This window comes from Tachyglossus aculeatus, chromosome 11, assembly GCF_015852505.1.
Source record: "Tachyglossus aculeatus isolate mTacAcu1 chromosome 11, mTacAcu1.pri, whole genome shotgun sequence".
NCBI classification, from domain to species: Eukaryota; Metazoa; Chordata; class Mammalia; order Monotremata; family Tachyglossidae; genus Tachyglossus; species Tachyglossus aculeatus.
In genome coordinates, this window is record NC_052076.1 from 60,250,647 (window position 1) to 60,275,356 (window position 24,710).

Consider the following 24,710-nt stretch of genomic DNA (forward strand, 5'->3'; position numbering starts at 1 on the left):
AAGTACAAGTTGGCAACACAGAGAGACGGTCCCTACCCACCAGTGGGCTCACAGTCTTTCTAGACTGTGAGCTCAGTCTAGACTAGTCAGACTTTCTAGACTGGGGGAGACAGAGAACAAAACCAAACATACTAACAAAATAAAATAAATAGAAAAGATATGTGCAAGTAATCAATCAGTCAATCGTATTTATTGAGCGCTTACTGTGTGCAGAGCGCTGTACTGAGCGCTTGCGAAGTACAAGTTGGCAACATAGAGAGACGGTCCCTACCCACCAGTGGGCTCACAGTCTTTCTAGACTGTGAGCTCAGTCTAGACTAGTCAGACTTTCTAGACTGGGGGAGACAGAGAACAAAACCAAACATACTAACAAAATAAAATAAATAGAAAAGATATGTGCAAGTAATCAATCAATCAATCGTATTTCTTGAGCGCTTACTGTGTGCAGAGCGCTGTACTGAGCGCTTGGGAAGTACAAGTTGGCGACATAGAGAGACGGTCCCTACCCACCAGTGGGCTCACAGTCTTTCTAGACTGTGAGCTCAGTCTAGACTAGTCAGACTTTCTAGACTGGGGGAGACAGAGAACAAAACCAAACATACTAACAAAATAAAATAAATAGAAAAGATATGTGCAAGTAATCAATCAGTCAATCGTATTTATTGAGCGCTTACTGTGTGCAGAGCGCTGTACTGAGCGCTTGGGAAGTACAAGTTGGCAACATAGAGAGACGGTCCCTACCCACCAGTGGGCTCACAGTCTTTCTAGACTGTGAGCTCAGTCTAGACTAGTCAGACTTTCTAGACTGGGGGAGACAGAGAACAAAACCAAACATACTAACAAAATAAAATAAATAGAAAAGATATGTGCAAGTAATCAATCAATCAATCGTATTTCTTGAGCGCTTACTGTGTGCAGAGCGCTGTACTGAGCGCTTGGGAAGTACAAGTTGGCGACATAGAGAGACGGTCCCTACCCAACAGTGGGCTCACAGTCTTTCTAGACTGTGAGCTCAGTCTAGACTAGTCAGACTTTCTAGACTGGGGGAGACAGAGAACAAAACCAAACATACTAACAAAATAAAATAAATAGAAAAGATATGTGCAAGTAATCAATCAATCAATCGTATTTATTGAGCGCTTACTGTGTGCAGAGCACTGTACTAAGCGCTTGGGAAGTACAAGTTGGCAACATAGAGAGACAGTCCCTACCCAACAGCGGGCTCACAGTCTAGAAGGGGGAGACAGAGAACAAAACCAAACATACTAACAAAATAAAATCAATGGAAAAGATACAATTTGTACTTCCCAAGCGCTTAGTACAGTGCTCTGCACATAGTAAGCGCTCAATAAATATGATTGATGATGATGATGATACAAACTGGCAACATATAGAGACAGTCCCTACCCAACAGTGGGCTCACAGTCTAGGAGGGGGAGACAGAGAACAAAACCAAACATACTAACAAAATAAAATAAATAGAAAATATATGTACACATAATCAATCAATCAATCAATCGTATTTTTTGAGCGCTTACTGTGTGCAGAGGACTGTACTGAGTGCTTGGGAAGTACAGGTTGTCAACATATAGAGACAGTGCCTACCCAACAGTGGGCTCACAGTCTAGAAGGGGGAGACAGAGAACAAAACCAAACATACTAACAAAATAAAATAAATAGAAAAGATATGTACACGTAATCAATCAATCAATCAATCAATCGTATTTATTGAGCGCTTACTGTGTGCAGAGCACTGTACTAAGTGCTTGGGAAGTACAAGTTGGCAACATAGAGAGACAGTCCCTACCCAACAGTGGACTCGCAGTCTAGAAGGGGGAGACAGAGAACAAAACCAAACATACTAACAAAATAAAATAAATAGAAAAGATATGTACAAGTGATCAATCAATCAATCGTATTTATTGAGCGCTTACTGTATGCAGAGCTACTGTGTACTAAGAGCTTGGGAAGTAGAAGCTGGCAACATATAGAGACAGTCCCTCCCCAGCAGTGGGCTCGCAGTCTAGGAGGGGGAGACAGAGAACAAAACCAAACATACTAACAAAATAAAATAAATGGAAAAGATATGTACAAGTAATCAATCGATCAATCAATCGTATTTATTGAGCGCTTACTGTGTGCAGAGGACTGTACTAAGCCCTTGGGAAGTACAAGCTGGCAACATATAGAGACAGTCCCTACCCAACAGTGGGCTCGCAGTCTAGAAGGGGGAGACAGAACAAAACCAAACATACTAACAAAATCAAATAAATAGAAAAGATATGTACAAGTAAGATAAATAAATAAATAAATAAATAGAGTAATAAATATGTACAAACATATATACATATATACAGGTGCTGTGGGGAAGGGAAGAAGGAGCAGGAGGGGAGGGAAGCAGCGGGGCTCAGTGGAAAGAGCCCGGGCTTTGGAGTCAGGGGTCATGGGTTCAAATGCCGCCTCTGCCAATTGTCAGCTGTGTGACCATGGGCAAGTCACTTATCTTCTCTGTGCCTCAGTGACCTCATCTGTAAAATGGGGATTTAAGACTGTGAGCCCCACACGGGACAATCTGATCACCTTGTATCCTCCCCAGCGCTTAGAACAGTGCTTTGCACATAGTAAGCGCTTAACAAATGCCATCATCATCATTATTAGTAGTAGTAGAAATAGTAAATCCCAGCTCTGCCGATTGTCAGCTGTATGACCATGGGCAAGTCACTTAGCTTCTCTGTGCCTCAGTGACCTCATCTGTAAAATGGGGATTAAGACTGTGAGCCCCACATGGCACAATCTGATCACCTTGTATCCTCCCCAGCGCTTGGAACAGTGCTTTGCACATAGTAAGCGCTTAACAAATGCCATCATTATTATTATTATTATTATTCAATCCCGGCTCTGCCAATTGTCAGCTGTGTGACCTTGGGCAAGTCACTTAGCTTCTCTGTGCCCCAGTGACCTCATCTGTAAAATGGGGATTAAGACTGTGAGCCCCACATGGCACAATCTGATCACCTTGTATCCTCCCCAGTGCTTAGAACAGTGCTTTGCACATAGTAAGTGCTTAACAAATGCCATCATTATTATTAGTAGTAGTAGTAGTACATCCCAGCTCTGCCAATTGTCAGCTGTGTGACCATGGTCAAGTCACTTAGCTTCTCTGTGCCTCAGTGACCTCATCTGTAAAATGGGGATTATGACTGTGAGCCCCACACGGGACAGTCTGATCACCTTATATCCTCCCCAGCGCTTAGAACAGTGCTTTGCACATAGTAAGTGCTTAACAAATGCCATTATTATTATTATTATTATTCAATCCCAGCTCTGCCAATTGTCAGCTGTGTGACCTTGGGCAAGTCACTTAGCTTCTCTGTGCCTCAGTGACCACATCTGTAAAATGGGGATTAAGACTGTGAGCCCCACACGGGACAGTCTGATCACCTTGTATCCTCCCCAGCACTTAGAACAGTGCTTTGCACATAGTAAGCGCTTAACAAATGCCATCATTATTATTAGTAGTAGTAGTAGTAGTAGTAAATCCCAGCTCTGCCAATTGTCAGCTGTGTGACCATGGGGAAGTCACTTAGCTTCTCTGTGCCTCAGTGACCTCATCTGTAAAAGGGGGATTAAGACTGTGAGCCCCACACGGGACAATCTGATCACCTTGTATCCTCCCCAGTGCTTAGAACAGTGCTTTGCACATAGCGCTTAACAAATGCCATCATTATTATCATTATTATTATTATTATTATTAAATCCTGGCTCTGCCAATTGTCAGCTGTGTGACTTTGGGCAATTCATGTAACTTCTCTGGGCCTCAGTTACCTCATCTGTAAAATGGGGATTAAGGCTGTGAGCCCCACGAGGGACAACCTGATCACCTTGTAACCTCCCCAGTGCTTAGAACAGTGCTTTGCACATAGTAAGTGCTTAATAAATGCCATTATTATTATTATTATTATTATTATTATTATTATTATTATAAAGAGAAGGAAGGGAGGAGGACAGGAAGAGGAGGTGAAGGTCTAAAGAGGAGGGGAGTGATAATAATAATGATGGCATTTGTTAAGTGCTTACTATGTGCCAAGCACTGTTCTAAGTGCTGGGGGGATACAAGGTAATCAGGTTGTCCCACATTGGGCTCACAGTCTCCGCCAATTGTCAGCTGTGTGACTTTGGGCAAGTCACTTCACTTCTCTGTGCCTCAGTTCCCTCATCTGTAAAATGGGGATTAAGACTGTGAGCCCCCCGTGGGACAACCTGATCACCTTGTAACCTCCCCAGCGTTTAGAACAGTGCTTTGCACAAAGTAAGAGCTTAATAAATGCCGTCATTATTATTATTATTATTAATCCCCATTTTCCAGGTGAGGGAACTGAAACACAGGGAAGTTAAGTGACTTGCCCAAAGTCACACAGCTGACAAGGGGCAGAGCTGGAATTAGAACCCATGACCCCTGACTCCCAAGCCCGGGCTCTTTCCTCTGAGTCTCGCTGCTTCTCCAAAGGGAGGGGAGGGAAAGAGGAGGGGAAGGGAAGAGGGGGAAGGGAAGAGGAGGTGAAGAGATGGTGAGGGGAGGGAAAGGGAAGGAAGGGATAAGGGAAAGGGAGGAAAGGGAAGGGAAGAGGAGGTTAAGGGAGGAGAAGGGCAAAGGAAGGGAACAGCAGGAAGGGGGGGAAGGAAGAGGAGGTGAAGAGACTGGGAGGGGAGGGAAAGATGAAGGGAGGGGATAAGAGGGGAGACAAAGAGAAGGAAGGGATGAGAGGGAAGGGAGGGGACAAGAGGGGAGAGAAAGAGAAGGAAGGGATGAGAGGGAAGGGAAGGGAGGAGAGGGAAAAAGGAGGGGAAGAGAGGAGGGGAGGGAAGAGGTGAAGGGAATGGAGAGGAGGGCTAGGGAAGGCCAGGGAAGGGGAGGGAAGGGAACTCACTGGTCCAGCCACTCAGGCCCATGGACCCTCCTCAGCAACAGCTTGGGGCGGGCAAGCCATAAGGGAGAAAAATACAGGTATCTTAGCCTGGACTGCTAATTCTGTCATACTATACTCCCCCAAGTACTTAGTGCAGTGCTCGGCACATAGTAAGCACTCAATAAATAAGATTGATTGATTGATTGATGTGGTACTTTTGTAGGTAAATCAACGATCCCCCTTCTAGACTGTCTCCCCCTTCTAGACTGTGAGCCCACTGTTGGGTAGGGACCGTCTCTCTATGTTGCCAACTTGTACTTTGCAAGCGCTTAGTACAGTGCTCTGCACACAGTAAGCGCTCAATAAATACGATTGAATGAATGAATGAACGATCCCTTTAAAAGTCACCTTTCAGCCCAGACAGTATGACCCAAGTGTTTTAGTTGCCGATGAATGTAAAATCCCACTTGACTGTGAGCCCCTTGTGGGACAGTGACTTGTGTCTTGATGATGCACTTGAATCTAGAACAGTGATTGACACATAGTAAGCACTTAACAAATACCATAAAGAAAATGAAATGTTGGGTCACAGGAAACTGGAAACTCAGAGGGAGCCAAGCTCTCTGTGCACTCCGGCGGATACAGGACCAGCCCACAATATGATATAAATATGATAATTCATTCAGTCGTATTTATTAAGTGCTTACTGTGTGCAAAGAACTTTCTACAACTCTGAAACCATGGACTAGCCCTGGCCTTTACCCCCCCAGAGAGCAATAAATCCCACAAATGGTGCAGATAACATGAAAGGCCAGTTTCAGGCTTCTGGTCAAGTTGCTTTCCAAGGGTTAGTCTTCAGCTTACGTTCATTTGACTTAATAATAATAACTGTTATTTGTGAAGTGCTTACTATGTGCCAGGCACTGTACTAAGCACTGGGGTGGATACAAGGTGACTGGGTTGCATACAGTCCCTGTCCCCTGTGGGGCTCACAGTCTTAATCCCCATTTTACAGATGAGGTACCTGAGGCACAGAGGAGTGAAGTGACTTGCCCAAAGCCTCACAGCAGACAAGTGGCGGAGCTGAAATTAGAACCCATGACCTTCTGGGTCCCTGTCCCGTTCTCTATCCATTATGCCATGCTGCCTTGGTAGCTAAAATTTGAACATAAGGTGATTTCATTATTATTCTTAGTATTAACATTATTGCATTTGTAGGTGCTTACTTTGTGCAAATCCCTTTACTATGCACTGGGGATTCATTCAATCATTTAATCGTACTTATTAATCGCTTACTGTGTGTAGAGCACTGTATTAAGCACTTGGGAAAGTACACTACAACAAAACAATGACATTCCCTGCCTCCCTGAGAATTTTGACACAGTTTAGGGGAGGAACTGGCAACAGACATTCAAGGAAAGAATAATGTGATCGGATAAAATCCATACGTGGCCAAAACAAGGACAACAACAAAACCAGTAAGAGCTCTTAGGGAAAATTGTTCAGGCTCCTTATCTCCTCATTGCTCTAGCAGGCCAGGCCCTAGTACAACAGTCACAACCTTTACAACCTTCTAATCATTGGAAGTGCTGCTGTTGCTTGTCCCAATCAATCAGTCATATTTATTGAGCACTTAATATGAGCAGAACACTGTATTAAGCATTTGACAGAGCACAATGTAACAGAGCTGGTAGACCCGTTCCCTGCCCACAATGAGAGCTTACGGTCTAGAGGGGCAGGACTCGACCCAGGCGATGGTGGGCCGGCCCAGGATAATAATAATAATAATAATGACACTTATTAAGCGCTTACTATGTGCAAAGCACTGTTCTAAGCGCTGAGGAGGTTACAAGGTGATCAGGTTGCCCACAGTGCTCCACAGATCCCAGAATTCAGGTGGAAGAGGAATTCGTAAGGTCCGCTGGCTGCTGCTCCAGTTTAGTTCAAATGATTCACCTTTTAAATTGGCACTTATTTTAAATACCTAATAGACTCAGACACTGCCCAGGTGACGTGGAACTAAGTTCTCTGAGGAAACAAGGCCTTCGCGGTGTCAGTCAGGGCCATCTCGAGCTGGATGTAAGTCCCTTGGCTAGGGGTAGGCAACATAAAGCTGAAAGAGCACAACTACTTGTCCCTTCTGCCCTTTAAACAGCTCCTCCCCTTCGACCCAAGCCCCTGGAGCCATTGATTCCAGGGCTGATTGGGTCCTACAAGGATCAATTCTGCCACTTTCTAGGAAAGGTGGAGTCCCACAGTGTGTGAGGGAAGCCTGAAGCACTGCCTTAATTCATCCTACCCTAGGAATGATTGATGGATACACTGATTCAATCAATCAATCAATCAATTGTATTTATTGAGCGCTTACTGTGCGCAGAGCACTGTACTGAGCGCTTGGGAAGTACAAGTTGGCAACATATAGAGGCAGTCCCTACCCAACAGTGGGCTCACAGTCTAGATTCATTGATCGAATGAAAAACTGAATGGCAGGGGCAGTTTCTTTAGCATGTTAGCAATGAGTCGACAAATCCATAAATCCTAAAATTCCATTCCTGGATTTTTTTCCTCCCCCACATCAATCAATCAATCAATCAATAAATCGTATTTATTGAGCGCTTACTATGTGCAGAGCACTGTACTATCCCCCAAGTCCTTTCCAAAGTGTATCGTGTATATAAATATTCCAAAAGTACTCGTATTAGCCAGAGTGGCAGATATAACCTCCCAAACTGAGCACCCCCTTTTCCTCTACTTCCCCCCTCTGCTCTACCCCCTTCTCCTCCTCCCCACAGCACTTGTGTATATCTATACATATTTATTACTCTATTTTATTAATGATGTGTATATATCTATAATTCTATTTCTCTATTTTGATGATATTGACGCCTGTCTACTTGTTTTGTTGTCTGTCACCCCCTTCTAGACTGTGAGCCCGTTGTTGGGTGGGGATTCATCATCATCAATCGTATTTATTGAGCGCTTACTATGTGCAGAGCACTGTACTAAGCGCTTGGGAAGTACAAATTGGCAACATATAGAGACAGTCCCTACCCAACAGTGGGCTCACAGTCTAAAAGGGGGAGACAGAGAACAAAACCAAACATACTAACAAAATAAAATAAATAGAATAGATATGTACAAGTAAAATAAATAAATAGAGTAATAAATATGTAAAAACATATATACATATATACAGGTGCTGTGGGGAAGGGAAGGGGATTGTCTCTATCTGTTGCCGAATTGTACTGTACAGTCCTCTGCACATAGTAAAAGCTCTCAATAAATACTATTGAATGAATGAAGACCTAGATTAAAAACACAACTTGTAATCCGATGAGAAAATATTTTTCTCCGAGAAAATAGTTGAAAATTTATCTGACTAAGGATTTTCTAGCACCTGATCACTTTTCAAGTCTCTAGCTTTACCCTTTCTACACGGGAATTCCCTTTTGCTTTAAAAATAGAACATCCGAAAGAACAAGTCATTATCCTTGTATCCCCCCCAGCGCTTAGAACAGTGCTTTGCACATAGTAAGCGCTTAATAAATGCTGTCATTATTATAATTATTATTCTTGGATACTTGTAGAATAAAAGCTACCTAGCACCAAGCTCTCAATCTGTAGCACAAAACAACAACATGTTTTTATCCATCATAAATCTTACTGGTCATACAAATGGGAACAAAGAGAGCAGGCTGATATTGGGTGCAATTTCAGAGGAGAATTTCTGGATGCTTTGTAGGTGAGTAGTTATGAGTACCCTACAGCAATAATAACCAGAACCTCTGTCAAGATAATCTATATTAGTTCATTATATTTGAATCCTAGTGCAATTTCACAGTTCTATATTTTTAATTTCTGGAAGGTGAAATAAAATTTAAGGTTATTAAGTACTTTCAGAAAGTCAGGAGAGCAGCATAACCTGGTGGAAAGAGCACAACCCTTCTGCCACTAGGGAAAATGGGGATTTTCTGTAACATGGGGATTAAGGCCGTGAGCCCCAAGAGCCCGGGTTTGGGAGTCAGAGGTCATGGGTTCTAATGCCGCCTCTGCCACTTGTCAGCTGTGTGACTTCGGGCAAGTCACTTAACTTCTCTGTGCCTCAGTTCCCTCATCTGGAAAATGGTGTTGAGGACTTTGAGCCTCACGTGGGACAACCTGATTACTTTGTATCCCCCCATCCCCCAGCGCTTAGAACAGTGCTTGGCACAAAGCGCTTGACAAATACCATCATTATTATTATCACTCTGTTTCTACCCCAGCGCTTAACAAATGCCATAATGACTATTATTAAGGGAAGGGGAGAGTAGGGGAGGAGAACTGAGCAGAGAGAAGGGACAGGGAGGGAAAGGAGGGGACAGAAGGGACAGGGAGGAAAAGGAGGGGACCAGAAGGGACAGGGAGGAAAAGGAGGGGACCAGAAGGGACAGGGAGGAAAAGGAGGGGACCAGAAGGGACAGGGAGGAAAAGGAGGGGACCAGAAGGGACAGGGAGGAAACGCGGGCACCTGAAGGGGAGGGGTGGGGACAGCTTCTGCTCTTTTTCTTTTCTTATTTTTGGTATTTGTTAAGAGCTCACTATGTGCCAGGCACTGTAGTTAAACCCCAGGGTAGATGCAAGCTAATCATTTTGGCCAAAGTCCCTGTCCCACGTGGGGCTCACAGTCTTCATCCCCATTTCACAGATAAGGTCGCTGAGGCCCAGAGAGGTGACTGGCCCAAGGTCACCCAGCAGACAAGTGGCGGGGGCGGGATTAGAACCCACCACCTCTGATTCCCAAGCCCGGGCTCTTTCTACTAAGCCACGCTGGGCCCCTGCCCTCCCCTATCCGCTCTGCTCCAGCGGAGGAGGGGGGACAGGAGGAGGAGAGGGGAGGGGGACGAGGGGAGGGGAGGGAGAGGAGGGGAAGAGGAGGGGAGGAGGGGGAGAGGAGGAGGAGGAGGAGGGGAGGAGGGGGAGAGGAGGAGGAGGAGGAGGGGAGGGGAGAAGGAAAGGGGGGACAGGAAGGGAGGAGGGAGGAGAGGAGGGGGACAGGAGGAGGGGAGGGGGACAGGAGAGGAGGGAGAGGAGGAGAAGAGGAGGGGAGGGGGACAGGAGATTTATTTTATTTTGTTAATATGTTTTGTTTTGTTGTCTGTCTCCCCCTTCTAGACTGTGAGCCCGCTGTTGGGTAGGGCCTGTCTCTCTATGTTGCTGACTTGTACTTCCCAAGCGCTTAGTACAGCGCTCTGCACACAGTAAGCGCTCAATAAATACGATTGAATGAATGAAAAGGAGGGGAGGAGGGGAAGTGGAGGGGAGGGGGACAGGAGGGGGCAGGAGGAGGGGGAGAGGAGGGGAGGAGGAGGGGAGGGGGTGGAAGGGAGGGGGACAGGAGGGGAGGAAGGAGGAGAAGAGGGGGACAGGAGGAGGGGGGAAGGGGAGGGGAGAGGGTGGAGGGGAAGGGGACAGGTGGAGGGGAGGGGGGACAGGAGGGAAGGGAGAGGAGAGGAGGGGAGGGGGTGGAAGGGAGGGGGACAGGAGGGGAGGAAGGAGGGGAAGAGGGGGACAGGAGGAGGGGGGAAGGGGAGGGGAGGGGTGGAGGGGAAGGGGACAGGAGGAGGGGAGGTTTGTACATATTTATTACTCTATTTATTTTACTTGTACCTATCTATTCTATTTATTTTATTTTGTTAGTATGTTTGGTTTTGTTCTCTGTCTCCCCCTTTTAGACCGTGAGCCCGCCGTTGGGTAGGGACCGTCTCTCTATGTCGCCAACTTGTACTTCCCAAGCGCTTAGTCCAGTGCTCTGCACACAGTAAGCGCTCAATAAATACGATTGAGTGAATGAAAAGGAGGGGAGGAGGAGAAGTGGAGGGGAGGGGGACAGGAGGGGGACAGGAGGGGAGGGAGAGGAGGGGAGGAGGAGGGGAGGGGGTGGAAGGGAGGGGGACAGGAGGGGAGGAAGGAGGGGAAGAGGGGGACAGGAGGAGGGGGGGAAGGGGAGGGGAGGGGTGGAGGGGAAGGGGACAGGAGGAGGGGAGGGGGGGCAGGAGGGAAGGGAGAGGAGGGGTGGGGAAGAGAAGGGGAGGTTTGTACATATTTATTACTCTATTTATTTTACTTGTACCTATCTATTCTATTTATTTTATTTTGTTAGTATGTTTGGTTTTGTTCTCTGTCTCCCCCTTTTAGACCGTGAGCCCGCCGTTGGGTAGGGACCGTCTCTCTATGTCGCCAACTTGGACTTCCCAAGCGCTCAGTCCAGTGCTCCGCACACAGTAAGCGCTCAATAAATACGATGGATTGATTGATTGATTGACTGAGGGCGTGGAAGGGAGGGGGACAGGAGGAGAGGAGGGGGGCAGGAGGGGAGGGAGAGGAGAGGAGGAGGGAGGGAAGGATGGGGGAGAGGGGAGGGGGAGCTGATAGTGGGCGGGGCGGGGCGGGGCGGGGCGGCCCCTCCTTTCCCCTCCCCTCCCGTCCCGTCCCCTCCCCTCCCGTCCCGTCCGGTCCGGTCCCGTCCCCTGCCGTCCTGTCCCCCGTCCCGAGGCGGTGAGTGAGTAGGTCGGGGCCGTGAGACCCTCCCCAGCGCCTGCCCGGGCGGCATCCAGCGGGAGCCGGCCAGGAATCCATCGATCCATCGATCCTCGGCGCGGGGGCCGGCCAGCCATCGATCCGTCCATCGATCCATCCATCGATCCGTCGATCCAGCGATCGTCGTCGGCCCCCGGGGCCATGGCGGACACGCTGGTGCGGGCGGCGGGCGGCGGGCGGGCCCTCGGAGCCCCGGACCCCTACTTCCGAAAGGTCAGACCGCCCGGCCCGGCCCGGCCCGGCCCGGCCCGGCCCTGGGGGGGACCGGGGGACCGGCCCGGGGGACCGGGGGCAGGGAGGGAGGGGGACGGGGACGGGAGGAGGTGGAGGGGAAGGGGACAGGTGGAAGGGAAGGGGACAGGAGGAGGGAAGGGGGACAGGAGGGAAGGGAGAGGAGGGGTGGGGAAGAGGGGGGACAGGAGGGAAGGGAGAGGAGGGGAGGAAGAGGAGGGGAGGGGGAAGGGAGGGGAGGATGGGGACAGGAGGAGGGGTGGGGGACAGGAGGAGGGGTGGGGGGACAGGAGGGAAGGGAGAGGAGGGGAGGAAGAGAAGGGGAGGGGGACAGGACGGGAGGAGGGGGACAGGAGGAGGGGTGGGGGGACAGGAGGGGAGGAAGAGGAGGAGAGGGGGTGGAAGGAAGGGGGACAGGAGGGGAGGAAGGAGGAGGGGAGGGGGTGGAAGGGAGGGGAGCAGGAGGAGGAGGGGGACAGGAGGAGGAGGAGGGGGACAGGAGGAGGGGGAGGGGAGGGGGAGAGGAGGGGAGGGGGAGAGGAGGGGAAGAGGAGGGGAGGTGGACAGGAGGGGAAGAGGAGGGGAGGGGGGACAGGAGGGAAGGGAGAGGAGGGGAGGGGGACAGGAGGGGAGGGGGTGGAAGGGAGGGGGACGGAAGGGGGACAGGAGGGGAGGGGAAGAGGAGGGGAGGGGGTGGAAGGGAGGGGGACAGGAGGAGAGGCGGGGGACAGGAGGGAAGGGAGAGGAGGGGAGGGGGACAGGAGGGGAGGGAGAGGAGGGGAGGGGTGGAAGGGAGGGGGACAGGAGGAGGGGAGGGGGGACAGGAGGGGAGGGAGGGAGAGAGGGCGGGGGAGGAGGGCCCGGGGGGCTGCCCCTGTCCCCGGCCCTGCCCCCGGCCCTGCCCCAGCTGTTGTGGCACCAGGTGGGTGGGCTGTCCCAGCTCACTGCCCGCTGGGGCCCTGCGGGGGATGGGCAGCCCCCCGCCCCCAGACCCCCAGACCCCCAACCCACAGAGCCTTTCACCGCCCCCTCATCCCCCCCGAGAGCCGCGGACGGACGGATCGGCCGGAGGTCTGCCCGGGGGGGAGGCCGGGGGGGCCCGGGGGGGGGGGGCCCGGGGGTCCCGGCGTATCGGCTTCGTTGCCTGTCTCCCCCTTCTAGCCTGGGAGCCCGGGGCAGCGTAGGGACCGGCTCCGCTCTCCCTCTCCATCCCCTCCGCCTTACCTCCTTCCCTTCCCCACAGCACCTGTATCTATGTTTGTGCGTATTTACTACTCCGTTGATTGATTTTACTTGTACATATTTATTCTATTTATTTTATTCTGCTGATATGCTTTGTTTTGTTCTCTGTCTCCCCCACAGCACATGTATATATGTTTGTACGTATTTATTACTCCATTTACTTTTTATTTTACTTGGACATAGCTATTCTATTTATTTTATTTTGTTAATATGTTTGGTTTTGTTCTCTGTCTCCCCCTTCTATCAATCAATCAATCAAATCAATCGTATTTATTGAGCGCTTACTGTGTGCAGAGCACTGGACTAAGCGCTTGGGAAGTACAAATTGGCAACATATAGAGACAGTCCCTACCCAACAGTGGGCTCACAGTCTAAAAGGGGGAGACAGAGAACAAAACCAAACATACTAACAAAATAAAATAAATAGAATAGATATGCACAAATAAAATAAACAAATAGATAGAGTAATAAATACGTACAAGCGTATATACAAATATACAAGTGCTGTGGGGAAGGGAAGGAGGTAAGATGAGGGGGACTAGGGGGAGAGGAAGGAGACTGTGAGCCCACTGTTGGGTAGGGACTGTCTCTATATGTTGCCAACTTGTACTTCTCAAGCGCTTAGTACAGTGCTCTGCACACAGTAAGCGCTCAATAAATACGATTGATTGATTATTGCTCGATTGATTTTACTTGTACGTATTTATTCTATTTATTTTATTCTGTTAATATGTTTTGTTTTGTCCTCTGTCTCCCCCACAGCACCTGTATATATGTATATATGTTTGTACGTATTTATTACTCCTTTGATTTTACTTGTACGTATTTATTCTATTTATTTTATTCTCTTAATATGTTTGGTTTTGTTGTCTGTCTCCCCCTTCTAGACTGCGAGCCCACTGTTGGGTAGGGACTGTCTCTATATGTTGCCAACTTGTACTTCCCAAGCGCTTAGTCCAGTGCTCTGCACACAGTAAGCGCTCAATAAATACGATTGAATGAATGAATGAATGGATGTTGCCGATTTGTACTTTCAAGCGCTCAATAAATTCGATTGAATGAATGAATGAACTTCCCGAGTGCTTAATACACTGCTCCGTATCAATAAATACGATTGATTGATTGATTATTACTCTATTTATTGATTGATTTTACTTGTACGTATTTATTCTATTTATTTTATTCTGTTAATATGTTTTGTTTTGTCCTCTGTCTCCCCCACAGCACCTGTATATATGTATATATGTTTGTACGTAATTACTCTATTCATTGATTGATTTTACTTGTACGTATTTATTCTACTTATTTTATTCTGTTAATATGTTTTGTTTTGTCCTCTGTCTCCCCCACAGCACCTGTATATGTGTATATATGTTTGTACGTATTTATTACTCTACTTATTGACTGATTTTACTTGTACGTATTTATTCTATTTATTTTATTCTGTTAATATGTTTTGTTTTGTCCTCTGTCTCCCCCACAGCACCTGTATATATGTATATATGTTTGTACGTATTTATTACTCTATTGATTTATTTTACTTGTACGTATTTATTCTATTTATTTTATTCTGTTAATATGTTTGGTTTTGTTCTCTGTCTCCCCCTTCTAGACTGTGAGCCCGCTGTTGGGTAGGGACCGTCTCTATATGTTGCCAACTTGGACTTCCCCAAGCGCTTAGTACAGTGCTCTGCACACAGTGAGCGCTCAATAAATTCGATTGAATGAATGAATGAATGTTGCCGATTTGTACTTTCAAGCGCTTAGCACACAGTAAGCGCTCAATAAATTCGATTGAACGAGTGAATGAACTTCCCGAGCGCTTAATATACTGCTCCGAATCAATAAATACGATTCAGTGAATGAACGAATGTACTTCCCAAGCGTTTAGTACAGTGCTCTGCACACAGTAAGCGCTCAATAAATTCGAATGAATGAATGAATGAACTTCCCGAGCGCTTAATAATAATAATAATAATAATAATAATAATAATGGCATTTGTTACGCGCTTACTATGTGCAAAGCACTGTTCTAAGCGCTGAATACACTGCTCCGCCCAGTCAGCGCTCAATAAATACGATTCAGTGAATGAACGAATGTACTTCCCAAGCGCTTAGTACAGTGGTCTGCACACAGTAAGCGCTCAATATAAATTCGATTGCATGAATTAACTTCCCGAGCACTTAATACACTGTTCCGCACAGTCAGCGCTCAATAAATACGATTCAATGAATCAATGAATCAATCAATCCATCGTATTTATTGAGTGCTTACTGTGTGCAGAGCACTGTACTAAGCGCTTGGGAAGTACAAATTGGCAACATATAGAGACAGTCCCTACCCAACAGTGGGCTCACAGTCTAAAAGGGGGAGACAGAGAACAAAACCAAACATACTAACAAAATAAAATAAATAGCATAGATATGTACAAGTAAAATAAATAGAGTAATAAATATGTACAAACATATATACATATATACAGGTGCTGTGGGGAAGGGAACGAATGTACTTCCCAAGCGCTTAGTACAGTTGTCTGCACACAGTAAACGCTCAATAAATTCGCTTGAATGAATGAACTAACTTCCCAAGCACTTAATACACTGCTCTGTACACAGTAAACGCTCAATAAATACGATTGAATGAATGAATTTACTTCCCAAGCGCTTAGTACAGTGCTCTACACACAGTAAGCGCTCAAACACGATTGAATGAATTAATATACTTCCCAAGTGCTTAATACAGTGCTCTGCACGCAGTACGCGCTCAATAAATACGATTGATTGATTGATGGATTGATTGCTCTGCACACAGTAAGCGCTCAATAAATTCGATTGAATGAATGAATGAATGAACTTCCCGAGCGCTTAATACACTGCTCCGCACAGTCAGCGTTCAATAAATATGATTCAATGAATGAACGAATGTACTTCCCAAGCGCTTAGTACAGTGTTCCGCACACAGTAAGCGCTCAATGAATACAGTTGAATGAGTGAATGAATGAATGAGGCGAGCGGACCCCTTTCATTCATTCATTCAATCAATCGTATTTATTGAGCACTTACTGTGCACAGAGCTCTGTAGTAAGCGCTTGGAAGGTGCAGTTGAGCAATAGAGAGCCCCCACTTGCCGCCCATCCTCCGAGAATAAAGGCGAAGAAACCAGGGAAAACTGGACAGGGTGTGCCAACAAGGACTGGCTCCCGGATCTTTGATTCCCAAAGGAATTGTACTTTCCAAGCGCTTAGTCCAGTGCTCCGCACAGGGCAGGCGCTCAATAAATACGACTGAATAAGTGAAAGGAAACGCGGTGGGGCCTTGGGATTTGGGGGACGAGGTGTAGGGCGTAGAAAAACCCTGGCCAGGGTCGGGTTACAGCTCATTTGGAAAGGGCCCGGCCTGTCGTCAGGTGCCTCTTCGGAAATAATAATAATAATAACTTTGATATTTGTTAAGCGCTTACTATGTGCCAAACACTGTGTAGATACAAGGTAATCAGGTTGTCCCACATGGGGCTCACAGTTTTAATCTCCATTTTCCAGATGAGGTAACTGAGGCACAGAGAAGTTAAGTGACTTGCCCAAAGTCACACAGCTGATAAGTGGCGGAGCCGGGATTAGAACCCACGACCTCTGACTCCCAAGTCCGGGCTCTTTCCACTGAGCCAAGCGGGAGTTTTGATGGAGGCTCCGGATTTTAGGACTCCCTCCCTGCTTTCTACTCCGGAGAGGTGCATTGACGTTTCAACGATTAGCAGGAAATCTCCAAACGGAATTTCTACTCAAAGCTAATTTTATGTGACCAGAAATTGACGTTTCAACGATTAGCAGGAAATCTCCAGACGGAATTTCTACTCAAAGCTAATTTTATGTGACCAGAAATGCCGCATTTATTTTCTGGGATGTTAGTTTCCCGGGAAAGTGGTCTAAATTCATTCATTCATTCATTCATTCATTCATTCATTCGTATTTATTGAGCGCTTTCTGTGTGCAGAGCACTGTACTAAGCGCTTGGGAAGTACAAGTCAGCAACGTATAGAGACGGTCCCCTACCCAACAACGGACTCACAGTCTAGAGGGGGGAGACAGAAAACAAAACGATGTTACTCTCTATATAAATATTACTCTATTTATTTATTTTATTTGTACATATTTATTCTATTTATTTTGTTAATATGTTTTGTTTTGTTGCACTCAATAAATACAATTGAATGAATGAATGAATGAATGTAGACAGGTGTCACCTATATGCTACCCAACGTACTGATCGCCAACTTGTTGCCAACTTGTACTTCCCAAGCGCTTAGTACAGTGCTCTGCACACAGTAAGTGCTCAGTAAATACGATTGATTGATTGATTGATCGCTACGTTTATTTTTCTTCGGTCCTTTGACGTTTTCTTCATTCATTCAGTCGTACTTATCGAGCTCTTGTTGTGTGTGGAGCACTATTTTAAGCGCTTGGGAAGTACTTTTCGGCAACAGAGACAGTCCCAACCCAACAACGGGCTTGGTTAAGCGCTTTTTTTAAAAAAAAAATAGTGTTTTCAGAGTTGTGGTGTTGTTTTTTACTCACCCCACCGTACCCTGACCGTTTCAGGATTTCCCAGTTAGGGAAGTTGGAAGTTGGGGGTGACGGTGGATTTATAATTTGAGATTAAAGGGTCTCCCTTTTTGTCCTTGATAGCCACTGAAAGTGCTGTTGAACCTGGTTGGGAGTCCGAGACTTTGCAAGGTGGTGTAAATGAGGGTGCTACGTTTCCCCGGGGATCTCCATCCCCAACCCTCAAGGTTAATGTGTGATTTAACCTGCCCAGATAACATGAATGCCAATTTGTAATACGGCATTGGGTTGGGTTTGTTTTTTAAAAATCTTTTTCCACCAAGTGTTGCATTTACTATAGGGGACTTGAAATAAACTGGGAAAAAAAGGTCTACTTCTTATCGATCAATCCATCAGTGGTATTTATGGAGTACATATTGTGTGCAGAGCACTGGACTAAGTGCTTGAGAGAGTGCAATACAGTCAGTACGACAATCTCACAACCTTTCTTAATTGAGGTGTTGTCATCCATCAGTCTGGCCACAGGGTTCAGGATATTTTCTGAAAGTTCTGCCCTCAAGGAGCAAACAGTTGCACTATAGCAGGATTTGGAGTGAGACGCTTGATAAGATAACCTCAAGCAGGCCACTACCCACCGAGAGTGATAGCCCCTTTACTATGACGTTCTTTCACGATGAGTTGGCAGTGGGAGTGGGTAATAGATGCTGGGATGGAGGCAGTGCTCATGGAAATGACACCTCCGCCCCCTCATTTAGCTTTTTCCCAGGTAAATCCAAAAATAAACTCTGGGACCTTGGCCAGAGATGACTAGGTGAGTGAAGAAAAAATAGCCCTTTACAGCTTGGGGGCCTAAAGGGTGTGTAATTGGAAACAGGGAAGTGAAACTTTGCTACACAGTAGAGCACAGTCCGAGCTCAATTATACAGGGACTGCCTATCCAGTTGTTGGATTATCTAGTTCTTGGCTTCCTTCCGAAGTGGCAGTTTTTCTGGGCTTCAGTCAGTCAATTACTGGTGCTGATGGAATGGCCTGAGTCGCCCTTTCTCTTAGTTTTACCCCCTTTATTCACCGCCCCCCCCCCCCCCGCTCCACAGCACTTCTGTACATACCTCTGATTTATTTTAATGTCTGTCTCCCCCTCTAGACTGTAAACATGTTCATTCATTCAATCGTATTTGTTGAGTGCTTACTGTGTGCAGAACACCATACTACGTGCTTGGAAAGTACAATTCAGCAACTTGTTGTGGGCAGGGAATGTGTCTACCAACTCTGTTGTATCATACTCTCCCAAGTGCTTAGTACAATACTTTGCATACAGTAAGCACTCAGTAAATACCATTGATTGATCGAGTGCCTATCGAGGCTGTACTATGTGCTCGGGAGAGCACAAAAGAAGACAAAAGTTTAAAAGAAGACACCAATTCAAATATTGTGGTATTAAAACAACAACAAAAGGAACATTCTCCGCCTTCACATTAACATCATACAAACAGCCCCTTATTTACCAACAAGCAGCACTCAAGAGGACCCGCACACTGGTTTTGCAACTAAGCTCAGTAAGACCTGACTGATTTAAAGTATTCCAGCTGTAGTGCATTTTACATATGCCAGCACTAATGGTTGATTCAATATTTGAGCTGCATTTTTTGACTGATCCAAGTTAAGCAGTTGTTGGGAAATCAGATTTGGAGGTTGAGTTTATGCCACATGGGTGCTTGTTTTCTCGTTTACACTCCCAACACCCTGCTGCCACCATCTGGAATTTTCTTTTCCCGATGTAAACAGCTTTTAAAATCACTTTGCCAAGCTCTCCCTGGGGAGGCAAACTCATTCCTTCAAATCCCGCAATCACCTTGCCCCCTCCTACTTTACCTCTCTACTCTCCTACTGCAAACCAGCCTGCACACTTCGCTCCTCTGATGCCAACCTATTCACTCGGTCTAGTCTATCTCGCCGATGACCTCTCTTCCACGTCCGTCCTCTGGCCAAGAACAACTTTTCTCTTCATATCTTACACTGTACTTCCCCTTGTTCAAAGCCTTATTGAGGGTACATCTCCTCCAAGAGGTCTTCCTGAACTAAGCCCTCTTTCCTCTTCCCCCACTCCCTTCTGTGCCACCCTGACTTGCTCCCTTTATTCATTCCCCTCAACCCCAGATCCACAGCAGTTAAGTACATATCCATAATTTACTTATTTATATAAGCGTGGGTCTGTCTCCCCCTCTAGATTGTAAGCGCATTGTGAACAGGGAATGGGTCTGTTATAGTGTACTCTCCCAAGCGCTTAGTGCAGCACAGTAAACACTTGATAAATAAGATTGATTGATCGATCCTCGGGGCTGCAGAATCCGGTAGAAGGCATTTGAATTGCCAGAGTGAAGATGGGCTGCTCTGAATGAAGTGTGGTTGAATTAGTTGTTGTTTCTTGGTCCCACAGATTTGGACCACAGATTGCCCCTGATTATTTTTTCCCCTACTTTCTGTAAATGTCCATTAGCATTTCCAGCCAAAGTGGAAAGAGATGAAACTTAAACCAGTTGGTATCGTTACTGGGTAGTACTGGTAGCAGGTTTTTGTGGGGAATCCCCAGTGAAAGTTCGGTTTGGGATTATCTGTAGATTTCAATTGTCTATTTCTTGGGAGAAGCAGCATGGTGTAGTGGACAGAGCACTGGCCTGGGAGTTGCTTGTCTGCTGTGTGACCTCGGGCAAGTCACTTCACTTCTCGAGGCCTCAGTTCCCTCATCTGTAAAATGGGGATTAAGACTGTGAGTCTCACTTGGGAAAGGGACTGTGTCCAACCTGATTAGCTTGCACCCCAGTGCTTAGTAAAGTGCCTGGTACATAGTAAGCCCTTAACAAATGCCATAAAAAAGGGAAATTTTAGCATCACAAATGAGAACACTTACCCAGTTCCTCCTCCCCTTCTCTGACCCCAAAGTTTCATGTACTGGATTGTAAATTTCTAGAATTCCCGATGTAAACGTCTTTTAAAATGACTTTGCTGAGTCTCCCTGGGGAGACTCCAGACCTTACAGTCTAAAAATCTCTAGATTGTTGTGGGCAGGGAATGTGTCTGTATATTATATTGTACTCTCCCAAGGGCTCAGTACAGTGCTTTGCACAGTAAGCACTCAATAAATACGATTGACTAGGATCCATCAATGGTATTTATTAAGCGCTTGCTCTGTACAAGGCACTGTAGTAAGCGCTTGGGAGTACAATAAAGAAGAGACAGTACCTGCCCTCGAGGAGCTTATACGCTAGCAGGGGAGACAGACATTAAAATGAATTACAGGTTGGGGAAACAACCAGGTATAAAGATATGCACAGAAGGGGTGAGGGTGAGTACATAAGTGTTTAGATCATACAGAAGGCAGGGATTGTGTCTACCGGCTTTATGTACTCTCCCAAACGCTTAGCCCAGTGCTTTGCCCATAGTAACTGCTCAGTAAATCATGTTGATGGAGTACATTTGATGCCCTTGAAATGGATTCTGTGGCTTGGCAGCCATAGTCACCCTGCAGACAGTCTGAAGGCTGACCATAGAGTTAGAATAGGCAGAGCTGTTTTTGATTTTGTGTGTTCAAATAATGCAGTGCCTTTTCTTTTAGAGGTTTTTAGGTTTTGTACTTTGAATGGACTGTATGTTCCGTATTCCTTCCTCTTCCTTTGTTTTCTCCTTATGTTCTTGTTTAGGGGATGCCTGTGTTGCCTGGGAGCCCTTTACCTTTTGTGTAAGGATGAGTGGCATTAGTAAGCAGATATGATGTTCTGCACAGAGTAAGCACTTGATAAATACAATTGATCGATATGATGCAGGACATCCCAAAGGTTAAGCTGACGGTAGTCTGGTCTCAGAAGTAAAGCACTCTTAAACTGTGGTCTGTTGGGTTGAATTCATGACCCATCCATCAGGGAGCAAGTTTTGCATTTCCTAGGATGGTATGAGGACTTTATTTTTTACCAATACTATGGTTCCCATACTTTCTGCCATTCCCTTGGGTGGACTGTTGTCTACTTATTCCCTTCTCAGATAATCCCCTCTGTATTACAGCGTGTAGCACACAGTAAGCACTCAATAAATACGATTGAATGAATGATGGTGTGGAGAATTGCCAGTGGAGAAGCAGCTTGTCCTAGTGGAAAGAGCACAGGCCTGGAAATCAAGAGAACCTAGGTTCTAATCCCGGCTCTGCCAGTTGCTTGCTGTGTGACCCTGGGCGAGTTACAGCTTCTCTGTGACTCAGATTCCTCACCTGTAAAATGAGGATTCAATATCTGTTCTCCCTCCTCCTTCAGATTGTGAGCCCCATGCTGGTCAGAGACTGTGTCTGACCTAATTGATTTGTACCTACCCCATGGTTTAGAACAGTGTTTGACACATAGTAAGCACTTAACAAATACCATCACACAAACAAACGAACTTGCCCGGGGAACAAAAAAGCTAGGTTTCCAATTTCAATTTTCTTTCTGCCCGGACCTTTTTCATTCACCTTTCATAGAGTTCAGATTGTTTACCTGTTATGTTTCAAATGCATGAATGTTGACAATGATATCATTTGGGCTTTACACAATGGACACTCTTGTTTGTGTTGTCTGGGCACTTGTGCATGAGGATGAGTCTTCAACCTAAATATTTCAATGAAGTCAAGCTTTTTTATTATTCCCTGTCTCCACCATTCTTCTGACCCTTCTTTCTCTTGCAGTCTCTCAAGTTATGTGGTAGAAGGGTGGCGAGAAATGCTAGTGATTTGGCTATGCTATTCCACATCACTGATGCTTGATTTATTTGGTGTGGTCGCCCTGTGCATTTAGACATCCTGGTTAATGGGATGAACCATTCTTACCAAGGGTGATTCCATGAAATTCATAAAAGTAACATGGAGATTAGCATCTTATAGAAGTAATTTTTACTGGCAAAGTGGTTGTGTTCATGCTGCAAAGGGTGTTTGAGTTAGACAGGCAGGTTAAATATTTGCATTTTAATGAGATCCCAGAGTTTGGAACTGGGCTAGGTTGAAGTGTGCGTCTTTATGAGTCATCTATCACGGGTCAGAGGCAGCCTAGTTGGGCAATACTGTTTGATCACTCCCAAGCAACAGTGACCCCACTGTGACAGCAGCATCAATTTGAATTGCCTTTTTTTTTTTTTGGCAGCCATGGGACAAGGCCATGCAACTGCCTTGTTTTCTTTTTCTCGGATCCTTTCCCAGCTTTCTTTGGATGGTTGGCCCAGTCAACCTATAAAGATACAGTAGAAGTCACCCTCTGGAGAGTCAACACTGAGGGCTCTGGCTTGGAGACAGCTTCCAGGTGGTGACTGCCTGGAAGAATTAAGCTCGAGCTTGGTGAGAGGGGAGCAATTGTATTTACTGAGTGCTTACTGTATGCAAAGCACTGTACTAAGCTCTTGGAAGAGTACCCTACAACGATTGAACAGACACATTCTTGCCCACAACGAGTTTACAATCTAATAATAATAACAATGATAATGATGGTACTTGTTAAATGTTTACTATGTGCCAAGCACTGTTCTAAACACTGGGGTAGATACAAGGTAATCAGGTTGTCCCACATGGGGCTCACAGTCTTAATCCCCATTTTGCAGATGAGGTAACTGAGGCCCAGAGAAGTTAAGTGGCTTGCCCAAGGTCACACAGAAGATGAGTGGCAGAGCCGGAATTAATAATAATATAATAATGGCATTTAAGTGCTTACTATGTGCAAAGCACTGTTCTAAGTGCTGGGGGTTACAAGGTGACTAGCTCTCTTCCTCCCTTCAAAGCCCTACTGAGAGCTCACCTCCTCCAGGAGGTCTTCCCAGACTGAGCCCCCTCCTTCCTCTCCGTTTCCTCCCCCCCCCACCTTACCTCTTTCCCCTCCTCACAGCACCTGTATATATGTATATATGTTTGTACATATTTATTACTCTATTTATTTTACTTGTATATATTTATTCTATTTATTTTATTTTGTTAATATGTTTTGTTTTGTTTCTGTCTCCCCCTTCTAGACTTGGGTAGGGACCATCTCTATATGTTGCCAACTTGTACTTCCCAAGCGCATAGTACAGTGCTCTGCACAAAGTAAATGCTCAATAAATACGATTGAATGAATGAATGAATGAGGTTGTCCCACATAAGGCTCACAGTTTCAATCCCCATTTTACGGATGAGGTAACTGAGGCTCAGAGAAGTTAAGTGACTTGCCCAAGGTCACACAGCAGACATGTGGCAGAGCCAGGATTCAAACCCATGACCTCTGACTCCAAAGCCCGTTCTCTTTCCACTGAGCCACACTGCTTCTCACTGAGCCACGCTGCTTCTCATTAGAACATGGTTAGAATTAGAATAGAATTAGAACCCACTCCCTCTGAATCCCAAGTCTAGCAGGGGAGACAGACATTAATATAAATATCATGGGTATGTACATAAGTGCTATGGGGCTGGTGTGGGCGAAATCAATCAGTTGATCATATTTGAGTGCTTACTTTGTGTAGAGCACTGTGCTAGCTAGGCACTTGGGAGAGTACAATATAGCAGAGCTGGTAGGCATGTTCTCTGCCCACAAAGAGCTTACAGTTTAGAGGGGGAGACAGACATTAATGTAAATAAATGAATTGTACATATATATGTACATAAGTGCTGTGGAGCTGAGGGTGGGGTGAATAAAAGGTACAAATCCCAAGTGTGAGGGAAGGAGGAAGGGAAGGAAGGAAGTAGAAACAAGAGGAAGAGGAGAGATGGGGTTTGGGGGAGAGGGGGACCTCTCCAGACTGAAGCTCCTTGTGGGCAGGGATAGGCCAAAGTGGTCAATAAAAACCATTGATTGATTAATTAGGGGGTGATTGAGCCCCCCCTTTGAGTAGATAGAATACAGGCCTCGAAGTCAGAAAAACCTGGGTCCTTATCCTGACTCCACCACTTGTTTGCTGTGTGACCTTGGGCAAGTCACTTCTCTGTGCCTCAGTTCCTCTTCCCCTTCCCATCCCCCCCGCCTTACCTCCTTCCCCTCCCCACAGCACCTGTATATATGTATATATGTTTGTACATACTTATTACTCTATTTATTTTACTTGTACATATTTATTCTATTTAGTTAATATGTTTTGTTTTGTTGTCTGTCTCCCCCTTCTAATAATGATGGCATTTATTAAGCGCTTATTACGTGCAAAGCACTGTTCTAAGCGCTGG

At 46.1% G+C, this 24,710-nt stretch overlaps 1 protein-coding gene across 1 annotated transcript in view; it reads left to right on the forward strand.

Moving 5' to 3' along the window:
- Positions 1-11,387: 11,387 nt before the first annotated feature.
- RHPN2 (rhophilin Rho GTPase binding protein 2) overlaps positions 11,388-24,710 on the forward strand; it is a 67,845-nt gene continuing 54,522 nt past the window's right edge. The window contains exon 1 of the mRNA XM_038753836.1: positions 11,388-11,696. Coding sequence (XP_038609764.1) covers positions 11,625-11,696 — 72 coding nt within the window. The 5' untranslated portion in view covers positions 11,388-11,624. The remainder of the gene's footprint in view (positions 11,697-24,710) is intronic.